Source organism: Mobula hypostoma, chromosome 11 (assembly GCF_963921235.1).
Source record: "Mobula hypostoma chromosome 11, sMobHyp1.1, whole genome shotgun sequence".
Classification (NCBI taxonomy): domain Eukaryota; kingdom Metazoa; phylum Chordata; class Chondrichthyes; order Myliobatiformes; family Myliobatidae; genus Mobula; species Mobula hypostoma.
Genome location: NC_086107.1, coordinates 99,275,055 through 99,290,815, shown reverse-complemented (window position 1 = coordinate 99,290,815; position 15,761 = coordinate 99,275,055). Strand labels below are relative to the sequence as shown.

Below are 15,761 nucleotides of genomic sequence, written 5' to 3'. Positions count from 1 at the left end.
CTTGCAGCATGGGCAACTGCCGGTCTTCCATACAACCTTGCCCAGGCCTGCACCCTGGAAACCTTCCAAGGCGCAAATCCATGGTCTCATGAGACTAACGGATGCCTATAAGAAGGATACAGTCCTAATGCAGCCAATTGGGATTTGTGCAGATGGGCAAAAAGGTCAGTATGGAAGGGCCCATTTCAGTGCTGACCACTCTCTGTCCCTCTCAGTCTTCTTCCCAACATGGAAACAAAAAGGCATAGGCTTACGGTGAGTTTAAAGGAGATGTTGCAGTTGGAAGTTCCCACCAGCTTCAAGAGGTCATCAATTGTACTGGTGCCCAAGAAAAGCAGAGTGAGCTGCCTCAGTGAATATTGCCCAGTAGCACTCACATCTACTGTGATAAAGTACTTTAAGAGGTTGGTCATGGCTAAATTAATTCCTGCCTAAGCAAGCTGCAATTTGCCTATTGCCATGATAGATCTACAGCAGTTGCAATCTTACTGATTCTCTACTCAGCCTTATACCTCCTGGACAAGAGCAATACCAACATCACATTGCTGTATATTTATTTATTTATTTCAGCTTAGTGTTCAACACCATCATCCTCTCAGTACTAATCAATAAGCTTCAAAATCTGGGTCTCTATACCTCCTACTGCAACTGAATTCTTGACTTCATCAGGAGACCACAGTCAGTGTGGATCAGAAATAACATCTCCTCACTGACAATCAACACCGGAGCCCCTCAAGGATGCACGCTTAGCCTCTCTCTACACATGAGTGTGTGGCTAGGCACATTGTAAATGCCATTGATAAATTCATCAATGCTGGCATAATCTCAGCAGGTGAAGGGCATGTGTACAGAAGTGAGATATGCCAGATGGTTGACTGGTGTTGCAACAACAACACTGCACTCAACGTTAATGAGACCATGGAATTGACTGTGGACTTGAGGAAGTCGAGGGAATACACAGCAGTCCTCAGGTGAGCAAATTCAAGTTCTTGGGTGTCAACATTTCTGAAGATCAACCCTGGGCCCAGCATATTATGCAATTATGAAGAAGACATGCAAAAGGCTATATTTCATTAGGAGTTTGAGGAGATCTGGTATGTCATCAAAGACTCCATATCTACAGGTGTACCATGGAAAGCATTCTAACTGGCTGCATCACTGTCTGGTATGGAGGGGCCCACTGTACAGGATTGGAAAATGCTGTAGAGGGTTGTAAACTCAGCCAGCTCCACCGTGGGCATTAGTCTTTACACCATCAAGGACATCTTCAAAAAGACAACATTCATCATTAAGGGCTCCCACCACTCAGGACATGCCTTCTTCTCATTACTACCAGAGAGGAGGCACAAGAGCCTGAACGCACAGACGTTCAATGTTTTAAGAACGGTTTCTTCCGCTCCATCATTAGACTTCTGAACAGACAATGAACTCATGAATACTACCTCACTATTTCTGCACTACTTAATTTTTAAAAATATATTTCTTATTGTAATTCATGGTGTATTTTTGTCTTGCACTGTACTGCTATTGGAAAACAAATTTCATGACACAGTATATGTCAGTGATAGTAAACCAGACTGATTCAGACACGAACAGATAGGGAACAAAGGGATGTGGACCACGTGTATGCAGAAGTGATTAGCTTAGATTGGCATCACGATCGTTTCAGACTCACACCAGACTTTGCCTTATACTACTGAAAACTGCCCTCCTTCAATTTAAGACCTGAACTCCACTACCAACTTTATCTCTTTCACTGACTACTTTGACATACAGCCATGTCCACCATGAAGGTCAAGAATAGCTTCTTCCCTATTAGGACTCTCAACATACTATTTTTAAAACCCCTCTTGACTGAACTTTCAAGAATTCTACCTTATCTAAGCCTCTTATACTAAGGCAATCCTAGTCAATATTGGGAAAGTTAAAACTCTCCACTATCATGACCTTATCATTTTCACACTTTACTGTGATTTACTTACATATATGGTATTATGGGTCCTGCTGACCATTGGGAAACGTATAGTTAAAAACAATGGCCCTTTTCTTATTTCCAAATTCTATGTTTACAGCCTCATTGGCTAATGTCTCCAATGTATCCTCCCTAAGCACTGCTGTAATGCTTTCCCTGACCAGTAGTACTACACACCTCCCCTTTTGCAACCCCTGTGCCGTAGATAAAACTTGTATGCCTTGGAACACTGAGCTGCCACTCCTGCTCTTCACTGAACCATCTTTCCATGAGTACAGCAATATCATAGAAACCATAGAAACTACAGCACAGAAACAGGGCTTTTGGCCCTTCTTGGCTGTGCCGAACTATTTTCTGCCTAGTCCCACTGACCCGCACACGGACCATATCCCTCCATACACCTCCCACCCATGTACCTGTCCAATTTATTCTTAAATGTTAAAAAAGAACCTGCATTTACCACCTCATCTGGCAGCTCATTCCATACTCCCACCACTCTCTGTGTGAAGAAGCCCCCACTAATGTTCCCTTTAAACTTTCCCCCCCTCACCCTTAACCCATGTCCTCTGGTTTTTTTCTCCCCTTGCCTCAGTGGAAAAAGCCTGCTTGCATTCACTCTATCTATACCCATCATAATTTTATATACCTCTATCAAATCTCCCCTCATTCTTCTACGCTCCAGGGAATAAAGTCCTAACCTATTCAACCTTTCTCTGTAACTGAGTTTCTCAAGTCCTGGCAACATCCTTGTAAACCTTCTCTGCACTCTTTCAACCTTATTTCATAATCATAATTCCACGTGCTGATCCATCTTAGCTATGAGGTTCCTTGCATTAAAGTAAATGCAGTTAAATCTACCTACTCTTGCTTGCTTCCCCACCCCTCTGTCGATATAAAGTGAATGGCAGGGCCCTTAGGAGCATTGATATACAGAGGGATCTTGGGGTGCAAGTCTCCAGCTCCCTGAAAGCAGTAGTACAGGTGGACAGGGTGGTAAAGGCTTCACATGGCAGGTTTGTCTTTAGAGGTCAAGGCACTTGGTACAATATTGGAAGTCACCGTGCAACTGTATAAAATTTTGTTTAGGTCACACTTGTAGTATGGTCCAGTCTGCCAATTGGACTTGCCTGTTTTATTAAATTTAAAAAATGAATGATTTAGACTCTCCACCTTCTGCAATGTCATTCTGGACCCCAGACCCCTGACTTACTAGCTTAAATTGTCCTACATTGTACTAGAGAACCTTTCAATTTTCTGATCAAAAGTAATTTCACTCTACTGCCTTTATCTTGTTCTTTGATATAGGGACCATCTTCTTTTTCTATTCTACCTCTCTTATAAAAGAAAAAGACCTTGGAATATTCATTTCCTAACCTTGGTCACTTCAGAAGTGTGGATCTGTATTAGCTATCACATTGTGACCATTTATTTACCATTAATTCTCTCATCCTTGTACAAATATGCATTCAGACAGTCTTTATTTTGACTTTTCGCTATTTTTGGGATGAATTTAGTTGGCCATTTGATTACTAATTTAATTGGTGCAATACAACACTGTGAGCCAAAGGGCCTGCTCCTGTGCCCGTATTATGTTCTATATTTCCTTGCTGATTCCAACTGGCGATGTCCTGACTCACAATGGTTATCATTACCCATTTCACATCGCTGCACTAATACTTTTGCCCATGTTCTAACTTCTTAAATTTCCCCTCACCAGAACATTCCCACCTTCCCACAACCTGATAAGATGACTTAAGAGTCCAGACACCAAAGGTTTGCCCCACTGAGAGCCGAGTACAGAGGAGAACTTATCAAGGACAAAGGTGCACAGCCCAATGGAAGAGGAAGAACTCCCGGACTGTGAATCTGACCTTGAGACAGTAAGTTTTGACTCCATTCCAGGTCAAACTACCTAGTGCAGCTTCACTTGCACTCCACAAGCAATTGGGCACTGAGTGTGCATGCGCCAGTCGTGCATGCAGCCTGGTACAGCCGTTCCGATCTATTCTTACTTTCTTCTTCTTACTTTTTAATTTACGTTATTTTTTGTATTTTTTGTATTTTTTTCCTCACGGTAACACGTTGAAGCTGCACCCTCTCTAACATGCTGGTAGAGAGAGTTTTATTTGGGTTTTCTTTAGCGCTGGAAATGGTTACACCCCGACACACGGGACAGAAGCAAGGTCGCATTGTGTATTTCACAGACCAGCAAAGACCGGCTGGCTTAGCGAACGGAGCGGTGGACACCCCTGTTGAAATCCGGAGGAAAACACACAGAGGGGGATCACAAAGCCGAGGAAAGAGGACTGAGTCGAGACAACAGAGACTTTTGGAGAAGAGGAGTTCAGTGGGTAATACCGTTCCGACTGACCGGAAGTGCACTGAGAGTGGTAAGCATAAAGGAGTTCGGTGCTTACTGTTCTGGCTAACAACGGATGGTGCAATCCGGGGTATGTTACGATCGAGGAACGTGTTTGCAGACTGGATATTGAACTTTTTACTGTTCGACTTCGGCCACATTCCAGCATGATACAACACTTGGCGGTACGGGAGGTCATTCCTGCCTGTGGCCATCGAACGTGCAGCTTCTCCCATGGAGGGTCAGACATCCTGAGCCAATAGACTGGTCCTGGACTTATTTTCCATCTGGCACAGTTTGCATTTTGGTGTTTGATTGTTGGGGTTTCTTGTATTGCTATATTTACGCTCTATTCTTGGTTGGTGCGGCTGTAGCGAAACCAAATTTCCCTCGGGATTAATAAAGTATATCTATCTAGCTATCTATATCCTAAGGGACCTCAGAGATGCTGTAATATTGAAGATCTTCAAGAAAAGAAATAAATCTGTTTACGGCTGTGATCACAGAGGAGTAGTCAGGGTCTTCTTCAACTGCTTCCTCCCAGCAGCAAGAGAGCTGCATCGCAAACCGCAGTGCAGAATCTGCCCAGAGAACCACACTGGGCATGATCTCCAGGAGAAATGCAGTACTAACTATTATACATGACATTGTTGTTCTAGACACCTTAGACATTTATAGAGGTACCAGCAAAATCCTCCAGATCTACTGGCAGTTGAACCTACATCAACCCCACCCAGCACTGATCCCACAACAGTCACTCCAATGGGCAAGCCACACACAATAACAGACACCAGAAATGACCAAGGAACTCTATCATGGCAAGAGAATACTTCTCTGTAGGGTCAGAGGAAATGATTTAAGGATACTTGCAACGTCTTCTTAAAAAATAGTATTCCTGCCTTGTTGGATTTCCTTAGCCATGGTCACTGAAACAACGGAATTTGAGAGGGCATCAAGAACCTTGAGTCCCTTTGTTGGGAAACATCTCCCTGACCTGTCAAGAACCTTGTTTTATTTGTGGCAGAGTCTGTGATACCCTCATTGGTGTCATTAGAACTAGAGTGAAAACGTGTCACTGATCTTGAGGGGTTTCCACAGAAGAGAGTAACAATACAATCAAGGCACAACACTGGAGATATAGATCAGACACTGGGCAATACTGAAGTGCATTACTGGACCTTCACATTCAGAAACAGTTGTACTGAGGGCACAGTTATGCCTTGATAAATAGAGAGTTATGGGGGTACAACTATACAAGTTCTCATACAGCTTTGAGGTACAGTACTAAAGATCTGATTATCACTATACAGAGAGACAGAGTACTGGGGCACAGATTATGCCATGACACAAACTGATAGCCAACAACGATGGCACAGCCATGTCACTATGCAGCAGAGGTATAACACTAAGGGACACAGATCAGTCACTGTACAATACTAAGATACACAACGAGTGACTCTCTCCATGGGTGTCACCTGACCCACCGAGTACTTCATGCCTTTCTGAGGTCCATTTATGGGCACAGATCTGATTAAGCACAACATGGGGTATGCAGACCCAGTACTATACAGCTTTGAGCTACAGTTTTAGGAATCAAATCTTTCAAGAGGGCAAAGGTAGAATCAAATCCATCAGAACCCTGACAACAAGAGGGTAATAGGTACTTCATTTACATTATAGGTACAGCATTGGGGATAGCTTTGTCACTACATAATAGTGGTATAACAGCATGGTCACAGATCACGCACAACAAAATAGTATTGTACAATAGATTTGCTCAGAGGACTAGATGTAAAAGCAAGATGTAATGCTGATGCTTTATAAGCTTCACTTGGAGTACTGAGGGCAGTTTTGGGCCACTTATCTAAGAAAGGATGTGCTGGCATTGGAGAAGGTTCAAAGGAGGTTCATGAAAATGATTCCAGGAATGAAAGGCTTATCATATGAGAAGTATTGGATGACTCTGGGCCTGTACTTATAGGAATTTAGAAGTATCAGAGCAGGAGGGGAAGTCTCATTAAAATCTACTGAATGTTGAAAGGCCTCAATAGAGTGGACATGGAGCGGATGTTTCCAATGGTGGGAGAGTCTAAGACCAGATGACACGGTCTCAGAAAAGAAGGATGTCCACTTAATAGAGGGACTTGGCTATGGACGCCAAGTCATTGGGTATATTTAAAGCAGAGGTTGATAGATTCTTGATTAATCAGGGCATGAAGGAATAGAGAGAGAAGGCAGGAGATTGGGATTGAGAGGGAAATGGATCAGCCATGATGAAATGGTGGAGAAGACTCAATGAGCCAAATGACTTAATTTTGCTCCAATTTCTTATGGTCTCATGGACAGAGGTACAATACAGGGATCAGATTTATCACTGATAGATACAACACACAGATCTCAGATTATATGACACACAGTACTGTGGTACAAACAATGGTGACGGGTGAGGGGGGCGGATTACCAGAAGTTCAAGAAATCAATGTGCATGCCATCAGGTTGGAGACTACCTAGGTGGAATATAAGATGTTGTTCCTTCAACCTAAGTGTGGCCTCATCACAACGGTGGAGGAGGCCATGGACAGACATATCTGAATAGGAATGGGAAAGTGAATTAAAATGGGTGGCCACTGAGAGATCCAGTTTTAATTATTTTTGTTATCTCCTGTTACAAACAATCACCGCTCAACAAGGAGAGCTCAGATTCCTCACTGCACAGTGAGATACAGATCGGCCACTCTACAAAAATATACAGCTATACACCCACCAGGAATACATTTGACATGGTAGAACATGGGCAAATATCCATTGTTGTTGAACAAGGCACAATATTGGGAACACAGGTTTGTCACTGCAGAGCATGGAGGTACCACAGAGGTATGTCACTATCCAAGAGGCACAGCAGTGGGAACACAGGTACAACACTATTGATATGGCTCTGAAGGTTCAGATCCACCACTAAGGTCTTCCACTGAGGCAAGAGAGGTACATGGACGTGAGTGTGTCACCATACAAGAGCTACAGTACTGATATCTGTCATCGGTGATACTGACATACTAAATAAACAGGAGGCATCGATCTGTCAGTGTATAACAATGGAGTCCAGTACTGGGTGCAGGGTAAACTAGATCTGACACCATGTAACACAGTAACAATCAAGATGCAGGACTAACAAAATAATACTTAGTATAACAGCACCAATGACAAATGACATTGAAAAACACAGGTACAGTTCAGAGAAAAATTTTACCACATACAATACCACAGTACTGAATGGGGGAAACGGGCAGAGCATAGAAATTTTGAAAGTGAGAGAAATAATCGAAAATAGTTCTCAGTTCTGGCCCATCTCTCCTACAAGGTAGCTCTGTAGAATCCAACGCCTAATCCCAGGTATGACTGTAACAAATATTGTGAGGGTTGTTGTGAACAGGCAGTTAGTTTAAAACAGGATTCAGAAATACATTATCAGTGAAGGATAACAAACCAAAATGCTTCACAGGAGATAACAAAAAATAATTAAAACGGGATCTCTCAGTGGCCACCCATTTTAATTCCCCTTCCCATTCCTATTCAGATATGTCTACCCATGGCCTCCTCCACTGTTGTGATGAGGCCACACTTAGGTTGAAGGAACAACACCTTATATTCCACCTGGGTAGTCTCCAACCTAATGACACGCACATTGATTCCTTGAACTTCTGGTAATGACCCCCCTCTCTTCACCACTTCCATTACCCTTTTCCCTCTCTCACAGTATCTCCTTGCCATTGCCTCCCTCTGGTGTTTCTGCCCCTTTCTCTTTCTTCCATGGCCTTCTGTCTCTGTCACCAATCAACTTCCCAGCTCTTTGCTTCATCCCTCCCCCTCCAGGTTTCACCTATCACCTTGTATTTCTCTCCCCTCCCAACTTGTAAATCTACTCAGCTTTTTTTCGCCCCAGTCCTGCCAAAGGGTCTCAGGCCAAAACGTCGACTGTACTCTTTTCCATAGATGCTGCCTGGCCTGCTGAGTTCCTCCAGCATTTTGTGTGCGTTGCTTGAAAAATAATTAACATGGTCTACGGAAGGAGATATTAGGAGAGGTGAGGAAAAGCTTGGGTGAAGAATTAGGTTTGAAGGGTAGTAGAGAGGTGAAAAGAGTTAAGGAGAAATCCTGAACATGTATGCAATGGGCTGGCAGAGGGCATGGGATCTGGAGATAGGAACACTCAATCCTTACTGGAAGTGCTCTCTAATGGACAAAGCTTTGGGGTCCACGGACAAAAAAAAATCCAGCAGACTGCAACAAGCAGTCCTTATATAAAAGTGAAGAGACAGACTAGTTCTTCGTGGAGAAGGGGTGGGAGGATAATTCATAAGGAATAGGAAGCTTTAGGCCCTCTCAAAGCATAGCCACATACTCGCACTCTATCCCCACCCAACCACCGGCAACACCCTCACAAAACACAGCAGCAATCCTTACCGTCTCTCTAGCCATTTCTACAGCTTCTTGCAGTCCATAGAGTCTCCCAGAGATCAGGTAGACCCCACTGGCCCAGAGCACACAGGACTCGTGGATCCACAGTTCATTGGGGTCTAGAGGTAGTTGAGGGAGCTGTAGCTCCACCTGCGGGCCGAGCTCACTTTTAAATCTCTGAGTCCGTAAGTCGACAGAGGAAGTCTTTATGCAGCAGTAGCAGCGGCGGTGCCCTTTGCTGCTCCTGGGACTGGCCCAGGAAGGGGTGCAATCTTCGCTGTAGTGACGCCTTTTGAACCTGGGGTGCCCCAGGACAGTCCCAAACTCCTTGCTCTCGTCTCCCGACTGGCCAGTCTTTAGCAGGTCGGGCATGCTCCTGTGCCTCACCACCCGGCTCTGCACCGGTGCTATCTTCTTCGGGGGTGGGTTCTTGGGCAGGGTGCCAGCATACTGGTGAGGGTAGTAGGGTCCAAAGAGGTCGCCCAGGTCCCTGTGATTGGCACATTTGCCACACAAGCAGCAGACCAAGATGCCAAGGGTGGGGGAGTCAGTCACCAGTGGCCCTTGCACCATGTGTGAGGATGTTGGTAAGGCTTTGCCAGCACAACTGGGTGGTGGGGTGGAGGTTGGCCCCTGGTGACCCTTAACTCCTTTCTGGATACTGTTCTGATCATCCTGGGTGTTGATTATAGTGCAGAGCGCCACCTCACGATTCCTCTCCAGCAACACGTAGGGAGAGAAGCCCTTATCCTGGGACTCCCCCCGCCTCCTGCGCGTCACTCGAGCAGTGTGTTTCAGTTTGATTTCTGGCTCCTGGGGCAGCACGACGGGGCCGTCGAGCCGCTTGCGGCGCCTCCTCGGGTGGGAGACTGGTTTCTTCCTCTCGGGCCTCACCTTAGCCTTGGCCTTCTCCTCCTCTGCCTCATCCCGAGCCCGGGGGCCTGAGCACTCCTGCCGGAGGCGTTTCTGCTTGTTGATACTCCCCAGCGGTCTCCCTCGCTTTTTGCCAGACGGGAAGTATCCCTTTGCAACCACAACTTCCGCCTTAGGGGTGACACCAGTGGTCCCCTCGCCGGCCTGGTGCGCCAGGGGGCAGGGCAGAGGGCATACGGCACCGCACTGATTGGACTCAGGATGATGCGGAGCCCGAGCAGATGGTGAGGAGGCTCCACAGAGCTGGGAGCAGTTGGAATGTCGCTCCTGACAGGTAGCCCCAGGGCCCCGAGCCTGTTCCTCAGCCCCTTCCTTGGGATCTCCATCCATCTTGTACCCAGCCTGCACCATTGCCCCGCTGCCTCTCTCCCAACCAGCCTCTTTGACGGACAGGATGTCTTCTAGTGTCAGACCGTCTGAGGCCCCATCCAGCATCCCAGTTGGCGGAAACTTCCTCCCATTGGGTGACGTGATCTTCTGCACAATTGCTTCCAGCTTTAGGCCTCGGCCCTTCCGCGGTGGCAGTGTCTTAGTTTTACCGGGACTGGCGAGGGAAGCAGCTGGAGAAAGGCTCCCACCGGGGCTGCCCTTCTCATCGTTCACCTGCTGGCACTCATCGGCAGCCTCAGGCTTTTGTACGGGGGTTAGGCTGGCGCTGCACGGAGAGTCGGCAGGGTCACGCTGGTGTAGGGGGTCCTTGGCTTTTGGCTCTTGGCAAAATCTCTTGGCTGGAATCGGTGATATAAAAGATCTTATCCTTCTCCTTGACAAAATAGAGGACTGAACCGATGAGTCCTCCTGACTCGTATTGTTTTGCTTTTTAGGCAAATGCTTGCCCATGGACGCTGACTGATCATCCAGCTGTGGGCTTTGGGCCTCATGACTCTGAGGCAAATACATTTGGAGCGAGGGGTGGCTACCTGCTTCCTGCTGCGTGGCATCAGGGAGTCTTGGCTCTTTCTGAATCCTGCTCCTGCACATCTCTGCAGCAGGCATTTTCACGTCATTTGTGTTAGTCCAATCACCCACCCCTTTAAGATTGTACATCTGCTTCGGTGGATGAATTGGATACCTGACCGTGCCTTCCGACTCCATACCCGAGGAACAAGCATTCACTTGCTTGGCTAACAGGGAGGAAAGCGTATCTGAGTTTGTAGGGTACATGGCGATCTTGTCCAATAATGCTGGCAGGTGTTCACGAGATTGGCCAAGGTGCCCGGCTCTGCCAACTTCCAGCATACCTTCCTGTTTGATAAGTGGTGCCCTTGTCAGGAAAGCATTGCCATCTGCCCTTGCTGAACCTCTCCTCCTCACCCCGCCTCTGCCTGCCCCCCTGCCATAGGGACGCCTTGCCCTGGTGGATCGGTTGTTCAGAGGCTGATGGGGAAAGTTACTGACAGGTCCCATGGGCATCGGAGTAGAAATCATTGTGGAACCCCTGACCAATTGTGAAGTATCGTACTTCCAGGGGGGTGAGAGTGTCCTTGGGTCTCTGTCATCGTGATGTCCAATAGCCCTTTGCTGACCTAGACCTTGGCCCATCTCACCTTTTATTCGTGTTTCTGACATTACAGGAAGACCTGTCTGGATAACCGACTGTCCTGCTTTGCAAAACTTGTCACCCTTCACGTTCCGGAAAAACTCTTGATCATGAGACTGCCCACAGGTTAAAGGTGTAGAGCTACGGCCAAACTGCCTTGATGGGGAGAAGTCGCAGATGACGGACTTCCTCTCTGACATCCCACCTTCAAGCTGGGTCTCCAGGTCAGCCCTGCCCTGCTCGGTGCCAAAGCCAGGAACTTGTGCTCTCCCATCTACCCAACCAGAGGGCAAAGCTGTGGCATGACTTGGGACGTCTTTTCTCGTCACCTCAGACATCTGTCGCATGGGGTAGCCAGGCTGCAGCAAGGGATCCATGAATCCCGAAAATTGCAGGTCAGGGACATAGTTTGGATGGAACTTCCTTGCAGGATAGTTGGCTTGCAGGGCTTCCTGAAGCAAACTGTGGCTCTTCTCAGCCTTATTTGGGATGACCTTCCTGTCCCCAGAAGTGAACTGCTCAGTCTCCAGCTGGCCGTAAGGGGTGCTGGGGTACTGCATTTGATGGTACCCCCCTTCATTTCTGGGCATGTCCCGGAAACCGTAAGCTAAGCAGCTGGGGGACTTGGAGGAGTCCAACCTAGTAGCCATGGGGTCACCAGGCGCCGGATGACCTTGGTGCCCCAGGCCGTTGCCATTCTGGGCTGCTGATCTTGCCGTGGTGCTGCGGCTACTGTTGGGCTGCTGGCCACGGCCAGGCACCTTCTCGCTACTGACAGTGTAGGCGTGCTCATCTTCTTGCCCAGCAATGCCCATTGCTTCTGCCCTCCCAGCCATAGTTTCCCTTGACACAATGACACCCACCGGCTTCTCGCCTCGCTGGGGTCCTGGCTCCGCCAGCGTCGCCACGGCGCTGCCTTTGCCCTCCTGACACATCTGGGCCATCAGCTCCTCCTTGGAGAGCGGCCGTCCGTCGCCATGGGAGCCGGCCGGCGAGCAGGTAGCATTGGCAGCCTCGGGGTGGCGTGGCTTCAGGGCCCGCTCCGAGCAGCCGCTCTGCCCGCTGAGCTGGCGGACCCGCTCCGCGTGGTCCTCCGAGGAGCTGGAGCAGCCTCCATCCAGGGAGTCTGCCCGGGGCGACTTCAGCTGTTCCTCCAGGCCTGGCAGCTCCCCTGGGGCTCCCGCTCTCTTGGCGGAACGGCGGGCCTGCCTGCGCTGCAGGGCCAGCGAGTCAGAGAGGAGCAGGTGCTGCACTGTGTTGGGGATGTTGGCCACCTGCGAGCTCAGAGCAGTAAGGCTGCTGAGGCCCAGGTCCGGCGCTCTCTTCTCCCCTCCGCCCTCCAGGCCAAAGCCTTCGTAGGTGGCAGACTGGGAGCTGGGGCTGGACATCAGCCCCGCTGGGGTGGGGCTGGGATGGGGCATCTGCTGCAGGAGGCGGCCCCTTGCCCCGATGCCAATGGACCCGGCACTGCACTGAAGGCCGTCGCCGCCGACCAGCAGGGGGGACGGGGTGGAGCTGCAGGAGGGGGACTGGGCCACAGGGGTGGCTGGTGAGGGGTTGGAACCGGGGCTAAAGTTCTGGTGGAATGGCATGGGCGATTTGGCAGGAATGTCGGCTGTGCAATAAGAACCAAACTGCTGGTTGAGCAGGGCCATCTTGGCGGTGGCGGGGTACTGCAGGTTTCGTTGGGTATGCTGCTGGCCTGACGGTGGTTTTGCCTGTTCGAAGCAGGGTTTGGCTACAGGTGGCTGGTAGCTGTAGCCAGCCTGGGTACCGTAACCGGGGGCAACTGCAGCATTGACTGTGTAGCCATCGCACTGGCTGCTGGCACTGGCATGGTAGCCATCAAATGCCTGACCAGGGGGCTGGCTGTAGCCTTGAGGAGACAGGTAGGAGGAGGAGGAGGAGGAGGTGGAGGTGGTGGTTGTGGTGGTAGAGGTGGTGGAGGAGGGCTGAAACTGCTGGGGGTTGTACTGGGCTGCTCGGTGCTGGTACTTGGCCTGCAGGCCCGAACCAGCCTGGTGGAGAAGCTGGGAAAGGTGAGCGGTGGAGGAAGGGGCTTGGGCCAGTCCTTGGCTGCTGGCAGTCGCTTGGAAGGACTGGTGTCGCAGCTGTTGCTGAGAGGTACCTGGAGAAAACTGACTGGTGTATACGTCCTGTTCAAAGTGTCCATAGCCTGGCATGGAGGTGGGTGGAGGTCGCCACTGGCCCTCGCTCAAGTACTGCACGGAGTAGCTGCCAGCCTGCTGCGTGCCATAGCCACTCTGCAGCCCCCCACCCAACCTGCGCTGAACCTGGGTGCTGGTCAGTTCCTTCCCCCTTGAGTAATAGTAATCAGCGGGCTCCCTGCGGAAGGGCGGGTACAGCTGTTGGTCACAGCCCTCGCTGACTGGTCGGTTGCTGTAGCCGCTGTAAATTGGGCCCTGGTGGTGCTGGTTATAGTCGCTCAGGCGGGCAGACTCCTGGGCCTCTTGGTGCAGCAGCCTCTGGCTCCCGTGGTAGCTGCTCTGCTCTCGGTAGGACTGCATGCTGCGGTGTTGCACGGTTCGTACCCCAGCAGGTTCTGCAGAAATCAAGCAGAGTCGAGATTGTTAAACAAAAATAAGTATCGGCAATATCCAGAGTACCCAGAGACATGGAGCAAGAATCATTTCCCTAGGGCAGGGATAATCACAGCTAAGCAGCAGAGTGTAGGCTGTTTGTAGCCCTCTAAATAGTTATTGTAATGCAGGATAGAAGTCAGGGAACTAACTGGGGCCCCAGTAATCATAGGAGACTCAACTTACATACGGAGAAAATCAAACTATTACTAAGAAAGTAGATAAACTCCTGCATTGTAATAAGAGATGGGTTTTAGTTTGAAGAACCAACTAGGAAACTGGCCATTTTAGATCTTGTCCCTGTACAATTAATTAAAAGTCATTTATAAAGCAGCCACTAGGAAAGATTAACCATAGTAAAAGAAAATTTAACCTTGTCTGTACATGGTGCAGTTCAATGTGAAACTAAGAAACAAAAGAATGAACAAAAAGTGCTTGAAATAGCTAGCAGACTGTTGTGATAAGCATCAATGTCTTGGAATGCAAATTGTTTCTCTGTCTCCACAGATACTGCTTGACTTATTGAGTATCCCAGCAACTTCTGTTGAGTTCAGCTTTCCAGCATCTGTACTTGTTTTTTTTTTAATTTTCCAAGTGTTAAGGCCAGGTTGGTTAAGGTAAATTGGGAGAACAACATTAATGGGTAATGGCTGGCATTTAGAGAAATAATGCATAATTGCACCAAATATACTTTCCCTTGGGTACAAAAAATAAATAGTAAAAAGAGCTGATGTATGCATTCACAAGTAAAATATTATCAAATCCAAGGGAAAGGTTTATGAAGTTGCCAGCAGGCAGTACAATAGATCAGTTACAGAAACAACTCATCTGAGGTTCAATCACACCTCAGATTCTGCCTGTGTGGAGCGTGCACGTTCTCTCCGTGACCCATGTTTTAATTTCTTCCCACGTTCCCTAGAACTGCAGCTCGGCATGTTAGCTGACTGCTGTATCTTGGTTTAGAGTGAAGTGAGTGGTAGAGTCTGGGGGTGTTGATGGGAAAGCCTGTTTACTTATTTATTTACTGAGATACAGCGTGGAATAGACCCTTCCAGCCGTGCTGCCCAGCAACCCCCAATTTAACCCCAGCCCAATTTACAATTAACCTTATAACCGATGCATCTTTAGACTGTGAGAAGAAACTTGAGCACCCAGAGTGAAACCACGCGGTCACAGGGAGAACATACAAACTCCCTTACAGACAGCGTCAGGAAATGAACCCGGATCGTTGGTACTGTAAAGAGTTGTGCTAACCACTACACTACTGTGGATTTAGTGAAAATGGGTGGTTGATGTTGGGTCACAGGGCCTGTTTCTGAGCTGTGCGACGCTATGATTCTAAAAGTGGCGAGTCCAAGAACTGAAGTTTTTCAATTTATTCTCATTCTATTTTCCCTTTCTTTATAATTTCTTGTTCCTCTTTTGCAGAATTCCAAAATCCTGCCAATTTTCAGGCTTACTGTTTATTCCGGTAGCTCTGCAATACTTTTTCCTTAGATTTAATTTTCTCTACAGCCCATGGTTGAACCAATGTTGTGTCTTTGTGAGTTAAAGGAATGCACATTCGTTCAATTGTATTTTAAGAAAAAACATCTGCTATGGCTGTTCAATAACATATACTTTAATGTGGGTTTCTATTCCAAGACAGCCAGCGAGCCCCTCAAATCTTTGCTGGCTGAGACAGAAAGCCCAGGCGAAAACCACTTTTGCACTACATGCAAACTCTATCATATTATGAGGATACTTTGAGGGATCCCTCTGCAGAATGATATTTTTATACTGTGCCCTGCAACACAACCACTAACTGGAGGCCACAAGCAATTTCCACCAACGATTTCTGTCCCCTGCCGAATCATAGCTCCACCTAAACTGATTCTAACTCTAGCTATCATCTACCACGCC

At 48.1% G+C, this 15,761-nt stretch overlaps 1 protein-coding gene across 3 annotated transcripts in view; it reads right to left on the bottom strand.

Moving 5' to 3' along the window:
- tcf20 (transcription factor 20) overlaps positions 1-15,761 on the bottom strand; it is a 72,636-nt gene that overhangs the window by 17,733 nt on the left and 39,142 nt on the right. For all 3 annotated transcript variants that reach the window (XM_063062624.1, XM_063062623.1, XM_063062625.1), the window contains one exon: positions 8,793-13,822. In XM_063062624.1, coding sequence (XP_062918694.1) covers positions 8,793-13,822 — 5,030 coding nt within the window. The remainder of the gene's footprint in view (positions 1-8,792; positions 13,823-15,761) is intronic.